Consider the following 16385-nt stretch of genomic DNA (forward strand, 5'->3'; position numbering starts at 1 on the left):
GATCTTTTAGGATTAAGTTACATTACTTTAATAGAGAAGAACCCTAAACAGATGTGGAATTTACAAGAAATGATGTTTTTTCTGGTAATGACCCATGTTGATTTGGCAGTTGTTTAAATATTATGTCAGCCAATTATATTTAAAATCTCAAACAGATTGGAGAGATAGTCCCAGAAAAAAAAGGTAATATCGAGGGCAAGTAAAATTATTTTCTGAAAACTTCTGCTATTTGATTTGAACCTTGTAAAATTCAAAACAAATATGAATATCTCCAATCTTGTCAAACCAGGATGTCAAATCATTTTAACCAGGCCACTTGATCCAGTAGAAATGCTATTTTCTTGCATATCTTTTCTGTTAGATTAGGAAACTGTGTTGTGCTAAAATGAACAAGTTAACAATCCATTATGCAAAATCCATGGGTTAAATGTTTTGCAATTCCAAAATTTTAAGATTTTAGAAAGGTAATGTCATGTGTTTGCCATATATTCAATGTGGTAGTAGTAAATGGCTCTCTGAAAAAAGTGTGTGCATGTATACATAAGTTTATTAAGACTTTTACTGATTAAACAATGTAGAACACAAAATACAAATAATAATAAAATATACAATACTCTTTCCTGTAACTGTATATAACCAATTTCCACCGAATGCTTTAACTTATTTTTGCCCAGCTCAAAATGTTTAACTACTCTATATCACTTGGTGCCAATCTCACTAATTCTACCTGTAATCATCACTTAGAACTGTATTAAGCAGGGTTGTTAATTGCAAATAACAGAAGTTACTCCGAACAAGTTTAAGCTTAAATTAAAATAAATTTATTAAAAGATAATAAATGGACCAAAGAATCTCCAGAAAACCAGAGAATCAACTTTAGAGGTTGGCACCAGAAACAATACCCAGGTCACATCATTGAATTGCTTTTGGGGACCACTAAAATGGCAGTAAAGTCATTAAAAAAGTAAGTCATAAATGGACAAAAATGTCAGATGAAAAGACCAGCAACAGCACAGAAAGCAAGTGAATGACTCAATGAGAACATGAGATAGTAAGTGCTGCAAACAAAACATATTGAGGGACTTCCCTGGCACTCCAGTGGGTGAGACTTCACGCTCCCAGTGCAGGGGGCCTGGGTTGGATACCTGGTCGGGGAACTAGGTCCCACGTGCCGCAACTAAGAGCTGGCACAGCCTAAATAAATAAATGAATAAATATTTTTTTAAAATATTGAAAACCTAGAAGTTCTCTAATTTTAAAGAAAATGATATACTACAACATGGATTGCAAATCTGGGGCGTGTGCTGTATTTTTTTACATGGCTTCAAAAGAAAACCTATTGCTGGGCATATAGTTATAAATTAAAGCTTAATGTTGCTATGAATACAAGCAAGCCTAGTTTAATCTGAAATAAAATTGAGTGATTTAAACATCAACGTGCATTGATATTTGTGCCTTAAAGAGTGCCAAGAAGAGTTTTTGTTGTTGTTTAAAAATGTTTTTAACTTCTGTTCAAAATGATTCCTAGCATTTTTTTCTTATTTTAGCATTTCTTATGAGCTCTGGAATATCTATCTTAAAGTTTCCATTTTGAAAAATGGCAATTTTTAATGGATTGAAACAGTATTTGCCGTGATTGTTTTTGAAAGTGAGTTGCTATTAAAATCTAACAAAAACTTCAAAGAGAACAATTTATTACCTTCTAAACTCTATTTTGATGAAAAAATATTTTACAATTTTCATTAATATGTAATTTAAAAATCTCCTTTCTTTTTTCTCAAAAATCTTACAAGTTCACTATATTTTTGACATGATAAAATAATTTCAAAGATAAGGTAGAAATTATAACCATAGCCTAAGAACTGATAATAATTTTTCATATCATAAACAGACCATACATTTTTATTTTAATACAGCCAAGATATGAAATCTATTTTTACGTCATTAGAAAGAATCACAAATGTTTGGAAGTCCATTTTCACTAGCCTTCAACACAATTTTACAAAACAGTATACCTGTTGGATACAAGAACATATAAGTATTAGACAATCTAAATGTCCACTAACTGGCAAATGGATAGATTATGGTATTCATACTATAGAATATTATACAGTAATAAAAATTAATGAACTATATGGTTTCACTAATCTGCATGGATGAATTTTAAAGTTTTTAAATAAAAGGTCATGGAAGAATATATATAGTATGATTCCATTTACATAAATTTAAAAAGAGGCAAAACTAAACAGTGCAAAATTGTAATACAAACAAGGGAATGATGAAGAGAAAATTTAGGATAGTGGTTACCTCTGAGGGAGAGAAGTAAATGTAATCAAAGAGGAGCCACAGCGGGTGTCAGAGAGGAGGAATCGTCTATTCATAAAGCAAGGTGTGGGGCACATGGTTGTTTATTATTCCTCCTTAAACTGTGTACTTTACATACTCTGGAGAAAATGAGAGGTAAGAAAGTGGAGACCATATATGCAGACAACTCTTTTTGAAGAGGCTTGGTCTTGAATGGAACGTAAGGAAATTAAAGAGTAGATGGGGGGAAATGTGGATGTTTAGAGTTTTGTTTTGCTCTTATGCTTTATAAGATAGGAAAAGAGAGCATCTAAATGGCATAGAAAGAAAGGTTCCATCAGAGGGGAGAGGCTGAAGAAACAGCAGAGGAGAGAACTGATGAGGCAAGTGACGTGAGTGCCCTGATGGGAACAGAAGCCAAGACACACCTGAAGGAATACCACCCAGTTCAACCCAGCGGCAGGCAGGCAAGGAGAGAAACAGGTACAGCAGATTTAGACATTTGGTGGTGGGAAACCATGTCTTCACTGCTGGCTTGTCCCTCTTGACTGAGGCAAGGTTTTTAGCTGAGAGGGAAGGGCTAGAGTTGGTTTTAAGAAAAAGTGAAGGCATGAAATAAGTTTTGGACAGAGAACAAACCAACCACAGATAAAGGCAGGTGCCCTCTTGAACAACTCACCATACCTATTTCCTTTGCCTAAAATGTATTTCCCGTTCCTTTTCACCTAGAAAATCTTGCCATCCTTCAGGACTTACCTCTGTTTCTCTGTCCTCTGTGAAGCCTTTTCTGACTGGTCCATGGTAATCCTACAGCTCTTGATTGTATCATTTTTCACTTACTCATGACCTGTCTTGCAATAACTCCTCTGTGTTGTATCAATACATGATTTAATTTTACATGTTGTCTCCTTAACTACAGTTCTTGTGGGCAAAAATCATGTCATTTTTTTTTTTAACACTGTCCCTCCCACTTTCAGAAAAATAGTGCATTCTCATACACACAGGATAATTTACATGCGTTTTCTAAACATGTCATTTACTGAAACAAATATCCTTAAAAGCAAATGATAAAATAACTAAGACCTACGTGAATAAGTAAACTTTGAATCTTCCATTATTTTCTTGTAACGGCTCTTGGTTTTCAAGTTTTGGTTTTAAATGTACTTGTTAGAAGCCATAGATCCAAAGTTAACATAATTAGTTTAATTTTTAAATTTTTTAAACAGATTGTTTTTGCTCATTGAACGATTACAATTTTTTCTTGACAACTTGTAATGTTTCTTTATGGAGGTAGTTCTCCCAGAAAATGAAGCAGAATGTTATCAGCAAAGACAAATTATGTTAGGAATGCCATCTTGTGGTTGAGAGTAGTCCATTACACTAACAGGTCCTTTCACTGATAATCTTTAATTCAGAAATAAAACACCCAGGAAGTTCACAAATGTAAATCATGTTTATAATGTACTGTTACTACAAAGAAGGAAAAACTAAATATGTGCATCAATTGTATGTGATTTTAGTTACCAAAAAAGACAATGTTCATTGAAAAGAGAGACAATAGACAAATTATATAGGAATGGAGTCCAAATAATACAGGAAAACTGGTAGAACTAGAAACATACTTCCTTGAAGACTATTCAAATACTCTGAATTTTGGAAAGCTTTTCTCTTGAAATAGATACATAATTTTATTTCTGTATCCACTACTAAGTAGTTCTGTTGATTATTACATCGTGGATTTAAATCTTGTGTCTTGATTTTCAAACTACATCACCTTAACTATACATATCCAAAGGGGAGTGAAGGCCAGAGCACTTATCTAATCTGGGTGGCATAGAATACACATAATTAATTACAAGTCCGAAATGGAGAGTCAAAAACACTACTAGCCCTTTCTTAATAGATGAGCTTACTACTTCCTCCACAGAAGTTAACCATTAGAGTGGTAAATTATCTTTCTATTCAATGGAGAACTGGTAATGGTTACAGATGTACTACGTAACAACTATGCTTAAATATTTTAATTGCCAGATTGAATACCAGACATTTTGGTCTGCTTAAAAGTGGGGGTGAGGGAGTAGAAACTGATATATCCCTCATGAGTGCAAAGCACAGCACAAGGGTCTGTGCACTATGCTACCTTTCTGTCACTTCCAGATTAAGGATCCAAGGAGCATGTGTAGGTATAATGTTCAGATCTAGAGATTAGGCTATTGAAATTCCGAAAGATAACAGATCTACATATAGACATACATATTTACATAAAAAACAAAATGTTATTTGTATTCCAAATCAACTTTTGTGATCTATTATTGCATGCTTATCACCAGAAATTTTTTTTACTCAGAAAACTTCTATATGAAGTGATTTTGTACTAGTTTTTCCACGTGACTCTTCAGGACATTCACATCAGCTGCACAGACCTGGCACTCCATCTTCTCTTGCTGTTTTGTTCTCTCTAATAAAGCCTCATGAGGTGGAGGTAATGCATTGTATGAACTCAGTAAATAAACCTGACTTGATGAAGTTTGACTGATTTCTTTGATCTTTAAAGCCTGCATGATAGCAGGTGCAAACTTTGAGTAATGAGCTGTAGATGAGACGATCACTGGGCAGGTTTTATCTTGCATTCTGTCTGCAACTACTTTTGCAACAGCAGTGTGTGGATCCAAAATATACCCGGAAGTATTGTAGGTAGAGTGAATAGCTGCTAGGCACTCTTCCTCAGAGCACCAGTCAGCTACAAAATCCTGCTGAACTTTCTCAACTAGAATCTTTTCTATCTGGAAGTGATGCTGCTCTTCTAATTGATTAAATAATCTTGTCATTAATTGTCCATCTTTATTAGCCATCAAGTGTAAATGTCGCTCCAGGTTTGAAGATTTGAGAATATCAATTGCTGGTGAAAAGGTTTGTGCTAATTTTCTTTCCCTTAGATCATAATGTCCTGTTTTTATAAAATCAGTCAAAACATGGTTCTGATTAGAAGCACAAATAAATTTTCGAATAGGGATTCCCATGGTTTTGGCATACACTGCTGCTAAAATGTTACCAAAGTTTCCTGTGGGAATACACACATCGACTGGGCTTCCAAAAGAAATAAATCCTTGGCTAACGAGATCAAGGTATGCAGAAGCATGATAAACTACTTGGGGAAGCAGTCGGCCCCAGTTTATGGAATTAGCTGAACTTAAGACTGTTCCATATTCCACAGTAAGAAAGCCAGTAAAATCAGAATCTTGAAAAATCCTTTTTATAGATGTCTGGCAAAAATCAAAATCTGACTTGACACCTACTGCCCATCCATTTTCGTTCTGACTGCCAATTATTTGTGCTTTTTGAAAATCACTTACTCCATCCTCAGGAAAAAATGTGGCCACAGCTATTCTTTGCTTGTCATTCTTACTAAGACGACTAAAGCCATTTAAGACTGCACTCCCGGTGTCTCCTGAGGTGGCTACAAGTATCATGTAATTACAACTTGGTGGAATACAGTGTGCAAAAAGATGGGGCATGAGCTGTAAAGACAAATCTTTAAATGATCCCGTTGGTCCATGGAACAACTCCAGGATGAACTGGTTGCCTGACAGGTGCCTGACAGGGGCGATTTTTGAGCAGGCAAAGTTTTCCCCATAAGCAGTTTCAATCATTTCTCCCAACCTGGAAGCAGGTATGTCAGCAGGATGTATACATTTTTCCAAGAGTATTTGTGCTCTTTCTATGTACGTTGCTCCTACGAGGCTTTTCCACTCCCCACAGTTTAATTTTGGAAACTCCTTCTCAGGAACAAAAAGTCCACCATCAGGAGCTAACCCCTCAATCACAGCTTCACTAAAGAATTTTGTTGGAACCTTCTGTTCACAGTCTTTAGGCCAAATGTGTCTTGTGGAAATGAATGTTTCTGAGTCCACATCTTGGTATCTTTTAACTGCATTCAGCACTTTGTCAGCCACCTCCTCCGGGGAAGCCCCATTTTCACATAAAACACGAGTATCGTACCACTTCTTATAATACTGTCCTCTAAACTTAAGTAAGTCTTTCATAGATGTTCCAGAATTCTGACCTACAATCCTATCTATTTTCATTAATTTTAGACGACTAACTATATCTATTGGAGGTACATCCAGATAAACAATTATTCCATTTTTCTTCAGATGCCGCATGCTAGCATCATGCATTGGATTGGACCCAGTAAGGGAAATCACACTTCCAGATGCAGAGAAGTTTAACACAGCTTTTCCTTCCTCTTCTAAAAATTGCTCATTACCAACATCCTGCAATTTTTCAGACACACTCATATTCCAGGTTTTTTCAAGGATATCATCATCCACATCTATGACACAACAACCTAGTTTCTGACCTATTATTCTGCCTACTGTTGTTTTCCCAGCACCGGGTGGTCCCATCAGGATAATATTTTTGTCTCCAACAAGAGAGTAGATTGAGTGCCATGACTTCCTTAATTCTGCAAGTGCAAAGGTTCTTGAAAGAAATAGCTGTGCATGTTTATCCGTTTTCACATGTGTACTAGAAAAGCATTTCTGAGTTATTTGTTTCAGATGCTGACATCGGTTAAAGTGGAGCATTCTCTTTTCACTTTTCTGCGCAATCCAACCTAAAAACTGGCTTTGGCCCTTTCAAACATAAAAACAAACAAAAAAGACATTTGGTTACTAATTTCAAAAGACTATCCCAATAGGATTAAGTATAACCATGCCCACAGTACATAAACTGTTTAAAATTCTTCCAAATTTATGGGATATTTAAAAAAGTATTCAAACCCAAATTCTCATTTATTTCATATTATCCTTTTAACAATCTTTTCAAGTCTCAAGACATTGAGTAATCAAAACTTTAACAACTTGTAACTATGAGCAACACTTTATTCAGAAAACGCCGTATCATAGATGCTTTTTCAAAAAGATACTAAATCAAATTAGTATTTATTTTCCTATAATGAAAATTGTCTCATGGTTTATAACCCATGTAAATAAGGATTATTTGGAATTGGAATGCTATTTACTTGCAATTCAAAAAGCTGAACAATACTCTTTATATTTCTCTTTAGTTATATGAAAATGCTGATAGATTATCATGTTACTCATAAATTTCTTAGTCAAAGAATTCACAAGAAACCAGAATAAAACATTTGCTTATAAAAATAAATAAATAAGATGCTTAAATAATTTTCCAAACTAGAGGGCAAAGGTATGACATTTTCTTTCTTACATGCCTTTCACATGCATACTGTTAAGAATCATTCTTACATATTTTTCATGTTGAAGGCCTTAAAAAAAGCTAGTGAAAGATATAACATTATGCAAATACTTAAGAAAAATTGATAATCAGCAGCAAAGTCAAAGGCTACCTATCTATAACCTTCTCTGCATGGGACCATCACTTTAATTTCTGTCCTATAAACATCATCAATGGAGAGACTTAACTCAAATTCCAGACTCCAGAGTGATAGCAAAAAAACTCAGGAATGTTTCCAATGATAAGAGGACAAACTTATTCTGGCATCCAGAGAAGCTCTGTAATTCCCCATACTGGTCAAATCCCTGTCTTTGGAAATATACTCACCATTAAAACACAAATGTATGCAAGACAAGTCAAATTTTTAGTCATATGTAAAGTACCATTTAATAACTGCTGCAATGTTTATTTAAATTGACTAAAGTAACTTTACAGACATGTAGTGGGGCTTTTCACGTGTTCTGTGGTAGAACCAATATGCAACTAAGCCACATTAAATGTCAGATCGTATGTTTAGACATGTTCTGAAAACTTTCAGTCATTTACCACTCTGATCATCTATGCTACTCAAACTGTTCTCTAATAAAACATTTAAACTATTTTAAGCTAACACTGAATTTAACTTAAATTAGAACTTTTAAGAGAAGGAATACATTTCCTTATTTGGCTTTTCAGCTTTTATGTGCTTAACTCCCACTGACTTGTAAACATATGACACACAGGAACCAATCTTAGGTGAAGGGTTTGTGGATGCTGAGGCAAAGCCATCTTTGCAAAAAGTGGAATCTATAAGGGAAAAAATTTCAAGTTAATCATAACAGTATCATAAAATTCCACACAGTCTATTGTTAAAATGTCCATCTGAAATTTTTTAAGTACAGAAAAATAATAAACTGACCCTTTTCATGGTTACCTAAAACTATTATTAAAAGATTAAAATACTGTCCTTTTTTCCAATATGTGCATCTTATGATAAAAAAGAATTTTACTAAAAAAAAAAAACGTTTTACTAGACTACCGAATTTCTGCCACAAAGCAATATACAAGACAACATAACCAAATGATAAGTATAAATCTTTCATACGACACCTAAAACTTTCAATGATTTAACTGTATGTTTAGTGATCAGTGGACTGAAGCTATGAAATGAGTATCTGAATTACTCTTTTAGGTTGTTTTATCCATCTGAATCACTACATGATTTAGATGCAATAATATCTCCTGTAAAAAGCGCAACATGTCTGCCACACATGGGTACCTCTTGGCTATTTAAATGATTTTATAATAAATTCAAAGCACATAGCATGGTGGCTGGCACATAAGACCATTTATATAGTAATATTAACCACTGTCACTCAATGACAATAGACTAAAAACATATAAATTGAATCAGAATATCTAGGCACAAAGCTAGGCATATTTTTTTATGGTTTGGTTTGTTTATAAACCTTCAGAGAAAACAGGGGTACTCGTCCGTGAATCAAGAACTGTTTTGTCAAGCACAGTCTAATCCTTTCCCTGAAACAAACCAAGGATCAGAGAACTGTACACTTGAACCCTATCAGCAATTTCTTTTATTAAACTACTTTTATTCTGGAACTCTTCTTTAACACATTATTTTGAGGACACTGTATAAAACAGCCTGATTAACCTCCTATTCAGGTGGCTTTTGCTTATAACATCACAGAGTGTCTTCTTTTTTAGTTCCCAATGCATAACTTTCTGAGGTCTATATTGGTAATAATTGTGTATTACCTGAGTAGCTGGTTTGTTTTTATGGGCATTAAATCTTTTATCTGATCTTTTCCACTTTATGTTGGTTGCTACAATGCTTAACATCAACTCCATTAAAAGCAGAAGACTGTAACACAAACATTATGCATGTCAACTTCACCTTATCTTTCGTAACCTTATTCTTCCTTTGTTTTATATGAATTCAAAGTAGAAAATTATGACAGTTCAACTTATTAATTCTGTATCAATATTACTTCACCATAAAAATCTTCCTGAAACTAGCAGAAGGCAGGTATTAAGTGCTCTAACATTATCATTTTTAAAGAAAATTAAAGAAGCTACATACTAAATTTTGTAACATTTAGCCACAAACTCATTTTAGGGTTTCAATATCCACTGTAAGCAAGCCAAAAGACAAGAGAAGATGGAATAATGCCCACAGCATGTAACTTTTATCTGGAAACTGCATTTTCACTTAAGAGGTAATGTAGCCAATTTTCATTATTCATGGTAGTTATGTTCTATCATGTCACCATGAATATGAATTAGTGCATATTGAACCATTGCTCCTAGGGGAAATACAGGGTTAGGTTCCTGTGAGCCTCTGGTCACGACATTTTTGCCAACCGATCAATACGTAATGTTTTATGTGTGTTTCTGCTTAAAGACATCTTATTTAATATATATACATAGTGATTCATTACCATTGAACTCAGCCTTTAACACACACCTGAAGGAAACTTATCTAACACACACATTTTCTCTGTAAGGGACATCGTGGCCTTAGTGCCTTAGGAACACGAGCAGCACTTCGGTGCGCTGCTTGGGGGCCATTTTAACCAGCAAAATCACCAGCTAGAAGCACAAAATTGCAAAAAATGTGGCACTTAAATAGAATTCAAAAAAGACACTTGTTTATAGTAGGAGCTGAAACAAGAAGGCAGAGCATCACCTTGTTTAACTCCAGCTTGGAATGCATATCTCGTGACTCAAATTTTTCACCACTGTGCACGTGGCCATGAATGATTGCAAAAGTGCTACAAGTATTAATTTTGGGTTATAAATAAATTTTAGTGAGTAGACTTCACAAATACAGAACTTGTGAAAAGTGAGGACCAACTGCATATCATTTTCCTTTATGATTCAAAGCCATGCTATTAGACTTTTTCATTTACTTATATTTTAATACATTTTTCAGTACAGGGGTTATGAATAGGCAATTTTTCTTCAGCCAAAGAACAAAACTATTTCAAATTAAATGCAAGTCAATCACATAAGAGTCAAGAAACAAAAACAGTACTTAAAGGCTAAATCTCTTGATCATTAAGTACTCAGGTTTTACTGAATCATTGATGTTCTCAAATACTTTTTGTAGAGTCAAGTCCTACACAAAAAATATTTTAGTAAACTCTCTAATTTCTCAGGGGATAGAAGATATATACCACTCCATTATACATTAATAATTTTTAAATAGGTTTTCTTATCACTTACAGTGGAGTTTTTTGATCCACTAGTTCTAATGGACACATTTTTGACATGAAAGACACTTGCCATTCAAATAGATAAATGGAAAGGCAGTGATGTGTCAGTATCACAGCAAGAACTTTAAAAAACAAAAACAGAATGTCCACATGTACATATTAATTTAAGTACTGTGTGACCTCCAAGTATGAAATTTAACAATTTTACTGTGGCAAGCTGATCAAAACTGAAGAATTCAAGGGAAAAAAAGTACAGAAACCACTTTTTTAAAGGTTTTTAAATTATTTCCTAAGAAAGATAACAAAGTTATATACTTTTAAAACAGAAATACATATTAATTTTCAGGAAACTATTTACAGTGATATTTTCCTACATTTACCACTAGATGATTGATAATCAGCCAAAATCATATTAAACCCATTATCAATTTTTACTTCCAAAATAGTCCAGAAATTTTCAATTCCATTATAAAATTACCTAGAATACTTCTGGGAAATTGTCAAAATCTATTTAGTGAAAATGATTTAGCATTTGTCACCCATTTAAAATATTTGTTATTACTCTCCCAAAATAAAACATAAGACATAGCACTTCAAAAATTATTTCATGATGAGAACTGGCTATAGTTCAATGAACTTTTGAAAATATGTATGCCATGATTATACTTGTCACCCTGTTTTAATACAATCTCTATTTAAATTTCTAAGAATGACTAAATCTAGTCCACTATTTTATGAAGAAAGACATTCTAAGGTTTTTTAAAAATTCTTTAAAACTTACTGCATTTTTACAATAAATTGTTTTCCCATAAGTAATACGAAAAAAATGCAAATATATTAGTATATAAACTAACCAGCAGAAGGTTAGAAGCTTTGCTGCTTCTGACTACTAAGTAAAAATCCTCTTAACAAGCCTTCAGTCAGTCAGCTGACTGAAACAGCGAGGAGGAAGGACCACACTTCAGTGCCATGTGGTAATCACAGGGGTCTTACAATCAAAGCATTTTCCAAGTTCACCACTCATCTTTGCCTTTATCTTAGAATCAAGCTGACTAAGCCTTTCCTGTTGGTAGTCTTAACGCTGTTAGATATTCTCTTTAAGGTCTTGCGTATCTAATTCAAAAGCCTCTTTAAGTACCCTTTGCAATTCTATAACTTAGAAAAATATTGTAAAGAATATGTCTTTAGAAAGGGTTTATTTTCCTCCCAATTGTCCTATTTATATTCCCACCTCTGCCCATTTTATTCATTTAAGTAGATTAAAATAATACTTAGTGAAAAAACCTAATTTGTATGTACAACCATTCATATAAGGGGTCTGTGCAAACTACAACCACAGGCCAAATCTGGCCCACCCCTATTTTTGTAAATTAAGTTTCATGGGAACAAAACTTTGCTCATTCATTTTTTTTCATTTGTTAAGTATTGTCTTTGGCTGCTTTTGAGCTATAATGGTAGAGCTGAGTAGTTTCGAAAGGATCCATCTGGCCTGCAAAGGCCTAAAATATTTATTATCTAGCCCTTTACAGAAAAAGTTCATGACCTCTGATGGTACACCAATACTAATTCTCTGTGTACATACTGAACATAGGCATTTCCTTGAACAGGACTGCCATTTTGAGGGAATTATAAAAATTAGAAATGCATTCTTTGTAAACATACTTTCAAAAGGCAAGAAGAATTACAGACCAAGTATCTAAAGGAAAAAAAGTTCCTTTCCAAATGATTTAACAACTTCATTAAGATGGTGCACTGAATACACCACATTGAGACCTTAAATTCTGTTTAGTATTTTTAAAACCATAATAAATATACTGACATCAGTGAAATTACTGTATTCAGTAACAGCAGAAAGTCAAGACTAGCTAAAGCCAGTGGGTGCTTACTAACTGGAGAAATCATGCTTTGCCTTTATTGGCTCTTTTAGGAACTGATTCACATAAACAGTCCTAAAGCGTTCCTTCTAATTAGAAAGTTTATAAACTTCGGCCAATGACTATCCACTTGGCTTAACGGTATTATCATTCTGAGTCCTTAGTTCAAATCTTAGCATATATAGAGAACATTATTCTTCTCTATACATGCTAAGCAAAAAACCCCAAAACGTAAAATACTCAAAGTGGAAAGGAAAAGGGCAAAGTGGCATATACATATAAACTGTTTTGTTTCAAAACAGAAAATCCGATGTGAAGAACAGGAGCATTACCCCCAAGGTGACAATCATCTGAAATAAAACGTTTGTTAAACGCCTGGGAGAAAAAAAAAAAACCTGACCAACTGGATAAGAAAAAACTAAATTTATTCTTGTCTAATGAAATTCACTAAGAGCCCAAGATGATAAGGACCCACACATTCAGCAAACCCTTTTAAGTTAAGCAAGCCACCAGGCTGTTTTAATCCCTCCACCGAACACCCTGGTAGTGAGATGACCAAAACTGGCCTTCTCTTATCTTGGAGCATCCTTAGTCCCTTCGGGCAGAGTGGCCTCTATAAGGTTGGTTCAGAACCATATTGCCAAAATGTCTTTCAAAGCCTCGGGATGGTGAGCTTCCTTCAGCAGTCATATGCGAATAAGTAGGTTCACGGAAGACCAAATGGTTCAAACGGAATAAAACCTAAGATCGTTTTCAAAAAGGGACACCAAAAAAAAAAAAAAAAAAAAAAAGGCAACAACTCAAGGGCCCGTTTAAAAGGCTTCTCCTTCAGGTTTAGGCTTCTCGTTTAAAAAACAAAGACCTAAGAGGAGGGGCCCGATCAAGAGGTAAACTGGCGTAGAAGGGGCGAGGTGCGGGAGAAAGGGAGGCAGGTGGCCCAGGGAAGGACGGGCCGCGACAGGTGAACCGGGAGGACGGCGGGGCGCGGGCGCGCCCGCACAGGTGGCGGCAGGGCTGAGCCCGGGACTTAAGCAGCCGGGAAGGCGGGCGCGGACAGAGCGCTGGGATCACAGCCGAGCGGCGCAAAGGGGAAGACACGGAGCAGGAAAGGCATGCGATGGGAACGGACTGGTTTCTACAGTTTCCCTTTCTCCTCAAATAACTCACCAAGAAAATCACACTGAGAAGACGGGGGAAAGGAAAGGAAATGGGAAAGAGCGTCCGGGAGCCGCCAGTGCCGCCTCGGGCCGCAACCCCACACCTCGGGCGCCCGCCAAGGACGGCCCACACTCTCGGTCCCAGGCCTCGCTAGGCCCACCCGGCTCCCGCACAGCGGCCTTTGCGCCTGCGCCGAGGTCGGCCTCCGCGTCCTCGTGCCACGCCCACGGCCGGAGCAGCCCAGCACCGGGTACGTGACTCGTCCCGCGCTCCACCCACCCGAGCCGGCTCCGCTCCTCGGGCTCTTCCCTCCCTCGTCCCACTCCCGACGTCGGATGTGCGTCAGCGTGGCCTCAGCCGCTCGCCCCGCCCCCACCGGGTTGGCACCTGCGCACAAGAATGTTATTGTGCGACGCCTGCACGTCAGCTTCGCTGCTGCACGTGTCTCTGGTAGAGTTTATCTTTTTCTCCAAATATACAGAAACAGGAAAGAGCAACATTTTTAAGGGGACGCCACTCTTCACCCCTTTACTACCAAAGGTACATATAAACAGTGGTTTTCGGGTTGAACTTCTCTGAGAGAAAAGGAGCTGCAGAGAGAGGGAAGAGAGGAAAGGTAGTTTGCAGGGCCACCTTCCACTTCCCCGTTGCCTAGTAACTGTTTCCAGGGCAGTCGCGCCGTCAACAACGCTAAGTGATCCCAAGAGTAATAGAAGAGATATTTTATTTTCTTCCCAAGAGAGGACAGCTAAGAAGAGGTCAAAGGGGAATTGTGTGAAAAAGAGAAGCCTTAGTTCCTTGAGAAGGCAAGAGAGTAGGAGAGGAAAGGGGAAGCGATGAAGAAAGGGATGGAGATATTGGTATATTGAGAAAAAAGCTGAGTAGTTTTAAGGACTCATTTGGTGGCCATGGATCCAGCGTGCTCTTCTGAGAGCATTTATAACCTCATACCCAGTGACTGGAAGGAACCCCCCCCGCCTCCTAGGTATGTGGCTAAGCAAAGATTACCACTTGAAACAAGAATGGGGAATTATTGTTCCATTTCAGGATTAAATAAGCGTCATATCACTTTCAAAACGAGATAACGTGTATTTTTGTCTCAGTGAAGTAGCCTTGGATGACAACTTCTTAAAGAAGAGTTTGCAAAATATAAGTATTTAGCATCTCACAATTCACAGAGAGGGCGGCCTAGTGCTGTGAGAGGGCCGTTTTCTTATGTTAGCCTCCTTTTAATACATGTGTGATTGTTTGTAATTTAATTGTTCGTGTATGATGTGGCACACACCATAGCCTGAAATTTCTTATTGTTGAAAAGAGAAAATCACAATTTTATTATCCTGTGTTAGGATGCTTGAAACTTGGTTTCAGGAGTTCATTGTTTTGTTTCTGACTACACTGCTGCTCCCTCTATAAAGGGATAATACTTATTTTTTTTCCCCAAGAGTATTGTCAAATATAAATTCCTGTTTGTTTCTGAGCCTCAGTTTTTTGATTGGTGAAACAATATAAATGGATGAGATAGTTTCTAAGGTCTTTTTTTTTTTTTTTAAACCAAGTTGTCATTTTCTTTCTTTTTTTAAAAATAAATTTATTTATTATTTTTGGCTGCATTGGGTCTTCATTACTGCATGCGGGGTTTCTCTAGTTGCGGCGAGCGGGGGCTACTCTTTGTTGCCGTGTGCGGGCTTCTCACTGCGGTGGCTTCTCTTGTTGCGGAGCACAGGCTCTAGGCGCGTGGGCTTCAATAGTTGTAGCACACGGGCTTCAGTAGTTGTGGCTCGCGGGCTCTAGAGCGCAGACTCAGTAGTGGTGGCGCACAGGGCTTAGTTGCTCCACGGCATGTGGAATCTTCCTGGACCAGGGCTCGAACCCGTGTCCCCTGCATTGGCAGGTGGATTCTTAACCACTGTGCCACCAGGGAAGTCCCTCTAAGGTCTTTTCTTGATCTGATAGTTGATGGAAGGAAGAGTGGATTGATAGAGACCCAAAAATATGTAATTGAGTTAAGATTTTCATGTAGGTGTTAGGACCGCCTTTAATTCCCCAAATTTCGAAAAGGTAACCACACAGTAAACATCCCAGTTAGTCTCCTGGGACTTAGCGCTTACTTAAATCTATGGGGAGAAAAGAAGGTAACTGATAGAGAAAATCTCATTCCTCCTAGGATTTTTGCAGCTTTTACCTTTCTTTTTCCTGATCCAAATCAAAACCGCATTGCAAGAGCACTGGGCTAAAAACAAAAAAACAGAAAAAAACAGGCTCTGCAGCTAATTGGTTTTGTGATCATGAATACATTTTCATTTGTTTTCTGATCTGTAAAACAAACTAAATGAACTAGATAATCTTTAAGGTCTTTCACATCTAATTATCAATTATCTTTACTAGTAATTACTTGAGGTGCATAACATCTTCAACAAGAGGACAGATCCTTCCATTTTCAAGCCTGAGTATCTGTTTTTAACCAAACCAGTACCTATTTTGTTTTTCATTAGCGTCTCAAAATCTAGTAGAAATTAGAAATAGGAATTCGAAGTACGATATGGTACAGTTGCAGAGTTTATGAGAAGTGTTCAAATTA

General features: G+C 36.5%; 2 protein-coding genes across 3 annotated transcripts in view; one reads left to right on the top strand and one right to left on the bottom strand.

Moving 5' to 3' along the window:
* Positions 1-3847: 3847 nt before the first annotated feature.
* Positions 3848-16385, bottom strand: part of THNSL1 (threonine synthase like 1) — a 69973-nt gene continuing 57435 nt past the window's right edge. The window contains exons 1-2 of one of the 2 annotated variants that reach the window (XM_061178536.1): positions 13817-13970; positions 3848-6938 (exon numbers count right to left, since the gene is read on the bottom strand). In XM_061178536.1, the coding sequence (XP_061034519.1) occupies positions 4659-6890 (2232 nt within the window). In that variant the 5' untranslated portion in view covers positions 6891-6938; positions 13817-13970 and the 3' untranslated portion in view covers positions 3848-4658. Of the gene's footprint in view, positions 6939-13816; positions 13971-16385 lie in introns of those variants that run through there. The other variant, XM_061178546.1, reaches the window with a different exon arrangement.
* ENKUR (enkurin, TRPC channel interacting protein) overlaps positions 14508-16385 on the top strand; it is a 30926-nt gene continuing 29048 nt past the window's right edge. The window contains exon 1 of the mRNA XM_061178561.1: positions 14508-14792. Coding sequence (XP_061034544.1) covers positions 14716-14792 — 77 coding nt within the window. The 5' untranslated portion in view covers positions 14508-14715. The remainder of the gene's footprint in view (positions 14793-16385) is intronic.

This window comes from Eubalaena glacialis, chromosome 2, assembly GCF_028564815.1.
Source record: "Eubalaena glacialis isolate mEubGla1 chromosome 2, mEubGla1.1.hap2.+ XY, whole genome shotgun sequence".
In the NCBI taxonomy this organism is placed as follows: Eukaryota; Metazoa; Chordata; class Mammalia; order Artiodactyla; family Balaenidae; genus Eubalaena; species Eubalaena glacialis.